The sequence below is a fragment of the Schistocerca gregaria genome, chromosome 10 (genome assembly GCF_023897955.1).
Source record: "Schistocerca gregaria isolate iqSchGreg1 chromosome 10, iqSchGreg1.2, whole genome shotgun sequence".
In the NCBI taxonomy this organism is placed as follows: domain Eukaryota; kingdom Metazoa; phylum Arthropoda; class Insecta; order Orthoptera; family Acrididae; genus Schistocerca; species Schistocerca gregaria.
Genome location: NC_064929.1, coordinates 117,160,547 through 117,174,370, shown reverse-complemented (window position 1 = coordinate 117,174,370; position 13,824 = coordinate 117,160,547). Strand labels below are relative to the sequence as shown.

At 46.6% G+C, this 13,824-nt stretch overlaps 1 protein-coding gene across 1 annotated transcript in view; it reads left to right on the top strand.

Moving 5' to 3' along the window:
- LOC126293378 (mothers against decapentaplegic homolog 6) overlaps positions 1-13,824 on the top strand; it is a 219,155-nt gene that overhangs the window by 95,476 nt on the left and 109,855 nt on the right. The window contains exon 3 of the mRNA XM_049986584.1: positions 12,725-12,778. Within this exon, the coding sequence (XP_049842541.1) occupies positions 12,725-12,778 (54 nt within the window). The remainder of the gene's footprint in view (positions 1-12,724; positions 12,779-13,824) is intronic.

Sequence of the window (13,824 nt, the reverse complement as noted above, 5' to 3'; positions counted from 1 at the left end):
CCTTCCTTCCTGCCCCTCTGTCTGCCGCTCCGCCCGCGATTATAATCTGCCCGCCACAAAAAACACGGGCCACCTGCACCTCGCCGCACCAGCGTGTACTGCGCTTATTACGACGGCTCGGTCGCCAACACGTCGAACTCTCACTCCATACAGAATACCCTTACAACGAGAGGTACCCAGCGGTAGGAACGTCTTTTCGAAACTATATACACTACTGGCCATTAAAATTGCTACACCACGAAGATGACGTGCTACAGACGCGAAATTTAACCGACAGGAAAGAAGATGCTGTGATATGGAAATGATTAGCTTTTCAGAGCCTTCACACACAAGGTTGGCGCCGGAGGCGACACCTACAACGTGCTGACATGAGGAAAGTTTCCAACCTATTTCTCATACACAAACAGCAGTTGACCGGCGTTTCCGACTTTCATAAAGGTCGAATTGTAGCCTATCGCGGTTGCGGTTTACCGTATCGCGACATTGCTGCTCGCGTTGGTCGAGATCCGATGACTGTAAACAAAATATGGAATCGGTGGATTCCAACCGCCTCGTATCACTAGCAGTCGAGATGACAGACATCCGCACGGCTGTAACGGATCGTGCAGCCACGTCTCGATCCCTGAGTCAACACATGGGGACGTTTGCAAGACAACAACCATCTGCACGAACAGTTCGACGACGTTTGCAGCAGCATGGACTATTAGCTCGGAGACCACGGCTGCGGTTACTCTAGACGCTCCGTCACAGACAGGAGCGCCAGCGATGGTGTACTCGACGACGAACCTGGGTGCACGAATGGCAAAACATATTTTCGGATGAACCCGGCTTCTGTTTACAGCATCTTGATGGTCGCATCCGTGTTTGGCGACATCGCGGTGAACGCACATTGGAAGCGTGTATTCGTCATCGCCATACTGGCGTATCACCCGGCGTGATGGTATGGGGTGCCATTGGTTACTCGTCTCGGTCACCTCTTGTTCTCATTGACGGCACTTTTTGTCGAAGATAAAGTGCAGACTCAGTATTTCTCGAAGAAAATGTAATTACATCAGGTCAATAGATCACCTACGCCTAAGGCAGGATTTCTCCCTTATCTACAATGCTATTTGGAGAAACCCAGAAAAATCTGAACTGAATCGTTCTTTATTTATTTATTTATTTATTTATTTACTTCGGCTCGTGTATAGTGCGTTTCGCGGAACATTGAACGATAGAGATGATGATGATGAATGGAGATGATGATGATGATAATGATGAGGTTTAATTTATGGGGCGCGCAACTGCGCGGTCATCGACGGTCGTACACATTCCCAATCCGTACACAGTCCAATCTAGCCCTTTTCATGAATGGTGATGGAATGATGAGGACAACACAAACAACCAGTCCCCGGGCAGAGAAAAACCCCAATCCGGCCGGGAATGGAATCCGGGACCCCGTGATCTAGAGGTAACAACGCTAGCCACGAGAGCACAAGCTACGAACGAACATTGAATGCGTAAACTTCAAACTCGGACAGTAGTTCCGATCGTACCTTAAAGTGCAGGTTTCGCTATTAGTTGTCCGAGCATGTACTCTTCAAGATGTTGCTTGGAACGGACCGGGTCAGTAAAGCTCCTTTTAGTAAAGCTCGCCGGCCGCAGTGGCCGAGCGGTTCTAGGCGCTTCAGTCTGGAACTGCGCGACCGCTACGGTCGCAGGTTCGAAATCTGCCTCGGCATGGATGTGTGTGATGTCCTTAGGTTAGTTAGATTTAAGTCGTTCTAAGCTCTAGGGGACTGATGACCTCGGATGTTAAGTTCCATAGTGCTCAGAGACATTTGTTGTTCTACTGTCTATCTGTCTGTCTGTTAAGACGCCTTTTTCTCAGGATTGGGTTGACGTAAGAAGATCTACTGAAAGTTTACCGTCTTACCTCCTTGCCTAGGGACGCCAGATGATGTCGATGTCGAACACTCTAGCGGAGAATCCAGTTCAAAAGGCCGCAGACGTTTGTGAGTTTAGGTGCCAGCGGCGGTGACGGTGCAGCGGAGACGCCCGCGAACCACCCCCCCCCCCCCCCCACCTCCGCCTCCTCCTTTCCCAGCCTGACGCGCCGAGCGGACGAGTTTATTTTTGCCTGCGGCTCGCCGTTGCGTGGGCGGGCGCCATGTTGGGACGCGCCGGGCATTGAGTCATCCTCTGGTCTCGCTGCAGCCGCTAGCCTGCCCTCTCCGCTTCCAGAGTAAACACCAAACCCACCCGGCCACCTTCCTAGCCAGCCGGCTAGTTGCATTGGCGGTCTCTCCGCGTGCCGGCCGGCGCGCGCTGTTAGTCAGTATCGTGAGCTGCAGTGCTTCACGCGTGGCAAGTACTAGGCGAGGCAGAGCGATGGGGAGACGCGCCAACTGCAGTGTCCACATAGAGACACCTCCCCGTCCGCGTTACGTCCTAAAGCTGCAAGTGAAAATCGGGTGGGCAGGCAATGGAAACAATTTTACCAGGTGCATACTGCGGTCTTCAGTGCAAAGACTGGTTTCTGCGGCTCTCCACGCTACGCCTTTCTGAGAACATCCTGAGTACCCCACGACTGAAAATCCAAATCTCCCAAGCACAATATTTTACCGTCTAGATACCGTCATTTTTAAACCATACAGTAGATCTGCACTTCCCACGGACATTATACACTACTTGCCATTAAAATTGCTATACCAAGAAGAAATGCAGATAATAAATGGGTATTCATATTGTACTAGAACTGACATGTGATTACATTTTCATGCAATTTGGGTGCATACATCCTCAGAAATCAGTACCCAGAACAACCACCTCTGACCCTAATAACGGCCTTGATTCGCCTGGGCATTGAGTCAGAGCTTGGATGGCGTGTACAGATACAGCTGCCCGCGCAGCTTCAACACGATACCACAGTTCATCAAGAGTAGTGACTGGCGTATTGTGACGAGCCAGTTGCTCGGCCACCATTGACCAGACGTTTCCAATTGGTGAGAGATCTGGAGAATGTGCTGGCCAGGGCAGCAGTCGAACATCTTCTGTATCCAGAAAGGCCCGTACAGGACCTGCAACATGCGGTCGTGCATCATCCTGCTGAAATGTAGGGTTTTGCAGGGATAGAATGAAGGGTAGAGCCACGGGTCGTAACACATCTGAAATGTAACGTCCACTGTTCAAAGTGTCGTCAATGCGAACAAGAGGTGACCGCGACGTGTAACCAATGGCACCCCATACCATCATGCCGGGATATACGACAGTATGGCGAAGACGAATACACACTTCCAATGTGCGTTCATCACGATGTCGGCAAACACGGATGCGATCATCACGATGCTGTAAACAGAACCTGGATTCATCCGAAAAAATGACGTTTTGCCATTCGTTGCACCCAGGTTCGTCGTTGAGTAAACCATCGCAGGCGCTCCTGTCTGTGATGCTGCGTCAAAGCTAATCGCAGGCATGGTCTCCGAGCTGATAGTCCATGCTGCTGCAAACGTCGTCGAACTGTTCGTGCAGATGGTTGTTTCTCTTGCAAACGTCCCCGTCTGTTGACTCAGGGATCGAGACGTGGCTCCACGATCTGTTACAGCCGTGCGGATAAGATGCCTGTCACCTCGACTGCTAGTGATACGAGGGCGTTGGGATCGTGCCCGGCGTTCCGTATTACCCTCCTGAACCCACCGATTCCATATTCTGCTAACAGTCATTGAATCTCGAACAAGGCGAGCAGCAATGTCGCGATACGATAAACTGCAATCGCGATAGGCTATAATCTGACCTTTATCAAAGTCGGAAACGTGATGGTACGCATTTCTTCCCCTTACACGAGGCATCACAACAACGTTTCACCAGGAAACGCCGGTCAACTGCTGTTTGTGTATGAGAAATCGGTCGGAAACTTTCTTCATGTCAGCAAGCTGTAGGTGTCGCCACCGGCGCCAACCTTGTGTGAATGCTCTGAAAACCTAATCATTTGCATATCACAGCATATTCTTCCTGTCGGTTAAGTTTCGCGTCTGTAGCACGTCATCTTCGTGGTGTAACAATTTTAATGTCCAGTAGCGTACTTCCTAATAGCATCAAGGGGACGGGTCGGGAATTAAAACCACGACATTGGTGCAAAGGCTGGTGATAAAGAACTTTACGCCGTCAGCTCTCTTCCCCTTGCCGTCTTGCCAGTGAATATTTCCATCACGATGATTCAAAGCGGGTTATCTGATAGGCTATCCGTCCCCGCACAGGCGTGTTTAGCGATGTCGGCTATGGAAGAATGTTCCGTACACCTATTACCACACATTCAGTGGAATGCGACCCCTCTTGGAGAGGCGCCTTTGGCGGCACATTTACGTGTGCAGACGAGTGCCGCTTTCCGCTTTACGTGGACGCTTAAGCAGCGGCGATAAAACAGTGGCGTCGGCCGCTGCAGGCGCGATCGCCGGCAGATAGTGGGGCCAATCACACGCCAGATTACGGCGCGTCTTATCTGCCAGGAGGCCTTGCAAGGATGCTGGCGAGGTAACGCGAAAATACCTCGCCACGCGGCACGGCTTTGCTCCGGTACACCGGATGAGCATACCGCAGACTTATTACCGTGCCACTTCAGCTCTCACAGGCAAGCACTTGTTTGAGCCTTTCAAGGTACACGATTCCTTTTCGCCGCGCCACAGAGCTTACAACACAAAGAAACTGGTAAACCTGTATTCTAATGTCGTGTAGGCTCCCCGCGAGAACGCAGAAGTGCGTGGCACGGACTCGATTAATGTGTGGAGTAGTGCTAGAGGGAACTGACGCCATGAAACCTGCAATGCGGTCCATAAATCCGTAAGATTACGAAGGGGTGTTACAATACCCTCGTTCAACCAATACTTGAATATTGCTCTTCATTGCAGGATTCTTACCACATACGAAATAGGGAAGATCCAAAGTATGTTTCGTTACAGGTTCTGTCTTTTTTCCCCATCAGTTTTTGACTGGTTTGATGCTTCACGATTTCCTCTCGTGCGCCAACGTCTTCATCTCAGAGTAGCATTTGCAACCTTCGTCCTCACTTATTTGCTAGATGTACTGAAATCTGTCTTCCTCTACAGTTTTTGCGCTCTACGGCTCCAACTAGTACCATGGAAGTCATTCCCTCATGTCTCTATACATTTCCTATAATCCTGTCCCTTCTCCTTGTCAATATTTCCTCTCCGATTCTATGCACAACCTCCTCATTCCTTATCTTATAAATCCACGCAATTTTCAACAATTGTCTGTAGCACCATATCTCAAAAGAAAAAAAATGGTTCAGATGGCTCTGAGCACCATGGGACTTAACATCTGAGGTCATCAGTCGCCTAGAACCTAGAACTACTTAAACCCAACTAACCTAAGGACATCACACACATGCATGCCCGAAGCAGGATTCGAACCTACGGCTGTAGCGGTCGTGCGGTTCCAGACTGAAGCGCCTAGAACCGCTCGGTCAAACTGGTCGGCACACCATATGTCAGATGCTTCACTTCTGGTTTTCTCACTGTGCATGTTTCGTTACCATACGATGCTGTGCTCCAAACGTGCATTCTCAGAAGTTTCTTCCTCAAATTAGTATACTAGTCTTGGCTAGGAATTCCCTTTTTGCCGGTGCTAGTCTGCTTTTGATGTTCTCCTTGCTCCGTCCGTCATTGATTATTTTACTTCTAGGTAGCAGAATTACTTAACTTCATATACTTCGTGACCATCAACCCTGATGTTAATTGTCGTGCTGTTCTCATTTCTGCTACTTCTTATCACTCGTCTATCTTCGATTTACTCTCAATCCATATTCTGTACTCATTAGACTGTTCATTGCATTCAATAGGTCATGTAATTCTTCTTCACTTTCACTCAGGATAATGATGTCATCAGCGAATCGTATCCTTTCATTTTGAATTTTAAGTCCACTCCTGAATTTTTCTTTTATTTCCATCATTGCTTCCTCGATGTGCCAATTGAGCAGTAGGAGCCAAAGACTACAGCCCCGTCTTACACCTTTTTTTATTCCGAGCACTTCGTTCTTGGTCGTTCACTCTTATTATTCCCTCTTGGCTGTTACACCTATTGTATATGACCCGTCTCTCTCTAGAGCTTACCACTACTTTTTACAGAATTTCTAACATCTTGCACCGTTTTACATTGTCGAACGCTTTTTACAGGTCGGCAAATCCTATGAACGTGTCTTGATTTTTCTTTAGTCTTGCTCCATTATCAACCGTAACGTCAGAAGATTCATTTAGCGAGCGCGAAAGCGGCACGGAGGCGATCATGCAACTCCATTGCCAGACGCTGCAAAAGTGGTTCTATTTCACGGTGTGGTTTACTGTTAAAGTTCCGAGAGCGTACATTCCTAGAAGATTAAACTAACATATTGCTTACTGCTACGTACGTCTTCAGAAAAGACTGAAGGTAAAATCAAAGACACTACAGTTCACACGTGGTATTACCAAAAATCGTTGTTCGCACGCAACATTTGCTTCTGGAACATCACTAACCTCATAACGGTGGCTGCTATTTCGTCTTGACGGGCCAGAAGTGCAGAAGTTCGTCTAGGTCTGAACCCTACTTTGGCTCTCTGCTTCCTGCTTACTCTTCAACTATCTTGAACGTCTGGCTACGGAAAAAATTGTTACATCTTGATTTTCACGTACTAGATCTGTGACAGCCATCTGCGCTAGTACAGCACTGCATTGTAAGAATCAAACCCTTCCTATTTTCTCGCATTGGCCAGGAAATTGCTTTCGGGTACGTGCCTCAAAGTAGGAAAAATCCACTTTACCTCTGACCGATTAGTTATCTGATGAATGAATGCTGATAAAAAGGAAACTATGCGGAGATTGTATTCGATGCAACGTTTCTCAGGGCGGAAGATACGTGACGACGCGTACGATCACTGTATCAAATGTTTCTTCACGAAGTATGCGACAAACTGCGTGAGGAAGGAGGCAACGTAGCATCATGGGGGAAGCCGTGGAGTGTAACTAAACGCTGCTATTTTTCGAACTATTTCGTGAAACTGACTCCGGGGTTAAAAATACATCCACACGAGAGAAAATTATCTCATGACTGATGTCTAAGGGGAACTCTGTAGAAACTAACCATACATACTTTACTTATTTTTGTAATTTTGGCTAGGCAGACTATGGAATTCCTACGTTTCTGTCAAAGACGCCGACCCTAACCGAAGAAGGCGTTCGTCCCCAGTACATTTGACAGTAGTATGAAAGAAACAGGATGGAAGAGTGCTCATCCATTGTTAAATAACGTGGAAATGAAACATCAACAGCAGTCTAGAAACTCGAGTCTAAACCAATAAACTGGAACACATCTGGCGTACAAGTAGCCAAATGAAATACACACGTCTCCGCTGGTTCAAATTGCTCTAAGCACTATGGGACTTAACATCAGAGGTCATCAGTCCTCTAGACTTAGAACTACTTAAACCTAACTAACCTAAGGACATCACACACACCCATGCCCGAGGCAGGATTCGAACCTACGACAGTAGTAGCAGCGCTGTTCCGGACTGAAGCGCTTAGAATCTCGATGGTCATAGTGGCTCGTTCCACTCCAGTCAATGAGATTCCAGGTCGAAGACGTGTCTGGAGAAGCCCCAGTGAGTGGTAGGATACCAACACGGATGTCGCCCGCCGTGGTACGCGACTACCAGGTGTGACGTTCTGGGGTTCCGTTTCTTTTCGTAGCAGGACTCCTTTGGTTGTCATTTGCAGCACCCTTACAGCACACCGGACGTCGACGATATTCTACATCTCCTTTTGTTGCCCTTATGACAAGCCATCCTTGTCTTCTTGTTTCCCAAACCCATTCCCGACCAACAAAGTCGGCAGATCTCTCCCCAAATAATTTGGAGCTCGGGATTTTGACGATTTGATGCGCCAGTTGGACAGAATTTGGCACGATATCCCGCAGGAAGACATCCAAACAACACTGTCAAAATGCCACGCCGAAAAACTGCTGGCGCAAGGGCCAGCGAATGAAAAAACTGGTAGAAGCCGACCTTGGAAGATCAGTTTGGATCCCGCAGAAAGGTTATAACACGCAAGGCAAAGCGACCGTACGACTTACCTTAGAAGGTAGGCTAAGGAAAGAAAAATCTTCGTTTCTAGCATTTGTAGAGTTACCGAAAGCTTTTGACAATGTTGACTGGAATACTAAAGCTTCTGACCATTTTGCCTGGAATACTCTCTTTCAAATTGTGAAGGGGGCAAGGATAAAATACAGGGAGCGACAGGCTATTTACAATTTGTTATAAGAGTCGTAGGACATTAAAGGGAAGCAGTGGTCGGGAAGGGAGTGAGACAGGGTTGTAGCCTCTCCCCGATGTTATTCAGTCAGTATGCTGAGCAAGCAGTAAAGGAAACAAGAGAAAAATTTGGAGTAGGAATTAAAATCCATGGAGAAGAAATAAAAACTTCGAGGTTTTTCGACGACACTGTAATTCTGTCAGAGACAGCAAAGGGCATGGAGAAGCAGCTGAACGGAATGGACAGTGTCTTGAAAGGAGGATATAAGATGAACATCAACAAAAGCAAAACGAGTGTAATGGAATGTAGTCGGGTGATGGTGGTTGTGTCGAAACGGACACCTATGCAAATGGCTGCAGACAGCCCCGTGGCGCCTCTGCAGTACAAAGATAGCTGCCTGCTTATCTCTGCTCATTGCTCCCGTCTCGTTCCCGCTCTCCAACTGGCGCCAGTAAAGTTGCACAAATTAAGAAGCCGTAATGTCCCACAGGGGACCATGCATGGCCACTTCTAAAAAGTGTCGGAGTAATAGGTTTCAGAGCTCCTGGTGGTGGCAGTAAAAACATAAAACATTATCGGCGCAGTAGTTTGCTAGGTCAGATTAAATGTAGAAATAAGTACACCACCATTCGTCATTTCTGCAGGATCAAACCGCACAGATGAAGTATGCATGTGACAAGCGAATCATCTTGTTTAATGGAATGTATGTTGCCTCCCCTTATGCTTCCTTCTTTCAAAGAGGACGTTAACACTTTCGTTGCGGTGATGACTATTTTTTTAAATTGCTAATACTCAGTGGGTCTGGTTTGATCACACATTTCAATAAATAACAATATGATTTAGAATACGTAACTCACTCATATTCGTAACTTTATCTCATTATTCACGAAAGTACGCGTTAATGATTTTACGTGTAATCTGTGCGGACAAATCCCCGACCCCACGGTCGTGCTGTCTCCTTGTGAGACTCGCGCGGGATAGCCGCGCGGTCTCGGACGCCATGTCGTCATGGTCTGCCCGGCTCCCCCCTTCACCCCCCTCCCGTCTTCCCCCCCCCCCCCCCCCCGCCCCCACGCAGACGCCCACGTCCATGCCCATGGGAGGTTCGAGTCCTCTCTCAGGTGTAAGTTAATTTAAGTTAGATTAAGTAGCGTGTAAGCTGAGGTACCGATGACCTCAGCAGTTTGGTCCCATAAGACCTTACCAGAATTATTTGCGACTGAGCTATTCGAGCGTAGCTAACGGTGTTCCGAAACAGCTTCAGTTGCGGCACTACTTCGCGAGTTGGAGGAAGCTGTTACCTGCGAAGCGGAGCTGCGTTCTCGGCCTGCGTGCAATTGCGACCCCATCCCAGCGTGCAGGGGTCGACCAGTGAATCGCGGCTGCGTGCGCCGTCCCGCTGCTGAGCCGATTCCTCTCCCCTCTGCCGTGCCTTCCTTTTTTCCTCCTTTCGTTTACTTTTCCTTGCTTTTTTCTGCCCGCCCGGCCGGCTCTTATTTTTATTATTTCTCCGGGCGCCGCGGAACGGGTTCCGGCGGCATTAAAAATAGCGCCGACGGCGGTGACGTGGGGGCACCTGTTCGGCTCTGCTCCCGCCGTGAGCAACTGGACGCAGACGCACGCACTGCCACTCTCTGCGTTACGCAACGCCGCGCGTCGACGTCAGTGCCTCTGCTGCCGGCCGCGCCGGGGGAAACGGCAGGCAAGAATAATTCCCCGGAACCGCTGGCCTGCTCTGCCCTTACGCATATTTAGCGATTCCTTATTGGTTTTCGGTTTCTCGACCATACAACCATGTTTCGTATACACATTTGCAGAAAATGAAGGTTCGTTATCCTCTCATTTAACAGCAATGAGTGTCTAAAGTTTTCCATAGCAAAAGATTGCTCGGTCGGTTGATTTGAGGGAGGGGACCAAACAACGAGATCGTCCATCCCGATAGCAAAAGTATAATTATTGCTGACATACGAGTATCACATCAAAAAACAACTTTTATTAATTGCATGTATTACATTACACACGTACTGCTCTTACTATGAACACAAAGTTCAAACTGCAGTGCTCCACATCTTTCAGCGGAAATATTAGTTATCAGGCATACATCGTTGTTCATTTTAATGAACTCTCAAAAGCAGTTTAAATAGAACTAACAAGGGGAGGCCGCCAATTGTGAAATTCAGATTCGATTCATACTGCGCATAATAAAAGCTCATGGCCAGAGGTGTAATGTGGCAAAGCACCAAGATGCACTTCTCAGCCGTTGTCGAGAAAATCGACAGTTAAAAGAAACCGTTGCGGTGAAATACTCTCTACGATTTATAATTAATTTCCTACAGCGTCGTGGCGCAGCGGTAAGCGCTCGGGTTGGCAATCTGAAGGTCGCCGGATCGAATCTCGTGCGATGCAACCTTTTTTTTTTTAGTATTTGTTTTTTGTAATATATATCGTGGGGTCTCTACTCTAATTCGAATGTTTGACTAACACTATACGTATTCGTTTCGGAATATCGTTTCTACGTCTTCCGTTAACTACACGTGTAAACATTATGAACACAATTAATAACATTTGTGAAATACAACTTTGTTTGCGAAAACATAATCATGTTCGAAGTCGCCAGTTTTTCCACGACAAATGACTTTCAACAACTTATTATATGCATAATTGTTGCAACTGATTGCCGGATATAATTACAAAAAACAAATACTAAAAAAAAGTTGCATGGCGCGAGATTCAATCCAGCGACCTTCGGATTACGAATCCGAGCGCTTACCGCTGCGCCACGGCGCTGTAGGAATTTATAAATCGTAGAGAGTATTTCACCGCAACGGTTTCTTTTAACTGTCGATTTTCTCGACAACGGCTGAGAAGTGCATCTTGGTGCTTTGCCACATTACACCTCTGGCCATGAGCTTTTATTATGCGCAGTATGAATCGAATCTGAATTTCACAATTGGCGGCCTTTTATCTTCAGAAATGTTGCTGCTGCTGTATCTACATCTTCTTTCTCTACTCTTTCCTTACTTTCTTTTTCTCTTTTTTTCTTATGTTCTTCCCCTCTTTTCCTTACTGTCTTTCCACTTTCCCTCTCTTTATTACTTTCTTCCCCTCTTATTTTCTTCTGTTCTTCCCCTCTTCTTTTCTTACTTTCATTTCCTCTTTTTCTCTTAGTTTCTTTACGTTTTTGTCTTACTTTCTTTACCTCCTTTTTCCTTAATTTCTTCGCCTCTCTTCTTATTTTCACGTTTTTCTTCCTTACTTCGTTCACCTCTTTTTTCGTACTTTCTTTGCTTCGCCTCGTTTTTATTACTTTTTTCCCATAATTTTCTTTTCATTCTTCCACTCTTTTTCGTTTTCTTCCCATTCTTAGTTTTACTTTCCTTCCCTCTCCTTTTTTTAGATTCTTTCACTCTTCTTTTCTTACTATCTTTTCCTCTAGTGCATACATTCTTTCCCCTTCTTCTCTTATTTCATTTCTCTCTTTGTTCTTACTTTTTCTCTCTTATTTGCTTCCTTTCTTTCCCTCATATTATTTATTTCCTTCCTACCCCCAATCCTCTCCCTCCCACTGACATGCTCTCCCCCTCTCCCTCCCTCTCTCTCTCTCTCTCTCTCTCTCTCTCTCTCTCTCTCTCTCTCTCTCTCTCTCTCTCTCTCTCTCTCACACACACACACACACACACACACACACACACACACACACACACACACCAGCGCCCACATTAGTAGGGGCCAGCTGGGGCGCCAAGCTGACATTTGTACATAAACTGACATGGTTGCAAGTATAAGAGACAAAAGAAGCAGGAGGGTCACCAAATGATAAGTCATTTGTGTGAAAAAATGTTCTCATACCAACACTGAGCACAAGGCTATCATTCAGGAACTGGCAGTTTCAAATTCCTGCCTACCTGCACTAAGTTTTCTATGGTTTTTTTTCTTTTTATTTTTTATCTGTGAGGCAGATACTGGTATGTTTCATTTGAAAAAGGCACTAGCTATTTCCTTCCCCGTACGAACTCTGAATGATTTCTTCATCTAAACGACGTTAAACTGTAATTTTCCTTATGCCAAGTATCACTAGCTTAAGGATAAATAGTACTCTCTGCCGCGCACGAGTGTAGCTGTACATTGCATGGGGCCCCTGGAACATGCAGTGTCTTCTCGTACACACGTTTCTTAACTTATCTCGTTCTTTACAGGACATCACAACTGCGAATAACTCACATTATGGTGGTTGAGTACTTTATCGAGAAATAAGGTATTTTATCAGCGTGATCATGTTTCGCGCCGAGTACCTTCGGCATTATCAGTATGTCTGCAGTCATTTCTTGTTAATTTCCGCACTTAGCTGTCTACTAACCTCTTTGCAGTCTTTTTTATTTTTGTTGTGTGTAACGATCAATACGCTGGTGTACTGTCGGCAATAACCAGCCCTGTCTGTTCTTTTGTTGCAGAGTCACCTCCTCCCCCGTACTGCAGGTTCCCCAAAGAGAAGCTTAGACCTGAAGGTGAGTACACAGCACGGCGCGACGCCTTATCTGTGCTTCGCAGAACGCTTTTGTTTACACTGCGGCTCGGGCGCCGACGCGCAGTGGAGAGGTCGAGAAATTTCCAGAGAACTCCCTAATCAGCTGTTCCCGTGGCGTACTGCCGTCGTTCGCTTGCTGCTTTAGAGCACCGAGACTGCGAATCCCGCGGATCTAACCTAGCTTTTATCGTCCCGTTAGTTCAAGAACACTTATCGGTCGCGCAAGAAACTGGAATTTGACAACAATTGATCAAAGTGGCTAAGGAAAAATTATTTTTGCTCTGCCATTGGATAGCAATTTACACGATGTGTGCCAGAATATAATATTATGTGACTCAAGTGCATTGCAGAAGTTACTAGTTTTCGCAGCACGGTGTCCTGTCGTACGCAGCGACCGGCTTGGGGTATGGTGTGCTCTTCACAGTTGATGTAAACGTCATTATCTGCTAGCTCTTTAAGATGGTGAATGACTCGAAGGCACCTCTATTTTTAGACTGTTATTGAAAACTGTTTTTCTTGTAACGACGACTTAAAGGTTTCAAGAGTATCGTAATCTGTCAAGGTACACTAAATGAGATCGTTCAACACTCGGTATCACCACCATCGCCGCTACTACTGTTATCAGTAGATGCCAGATACCGCTTCCAGGAACACTTGGATGATGATACTCAGCCATCAGCTGGCGTTCCATGAAGAACCAACACTCTAGTTCTGAGTCGCGATATTACGCAGTCTCAGGGCAGAGGTGCTGTATTTATCAACCAACGTCCAATGGCGTAGTCTACTAAACATGCCTCAAAATTCGTAAGCGAAGGCAATAATATACACTACTGGCCATTAAAACTGCTACACAAAGAAGAAATGCAGATGATAAACGAGTATTCATTAGACAAATATATTGTACTAGAACTGACATGTGATTGCATTTTCACGCAATTTGGGTGCATAGATCCTGAGAAATCAGTACCCAGAACAACCATCTCTGGCCGTAATAACGGCCTCGATACGCCTGGGCATTCAGTCAAA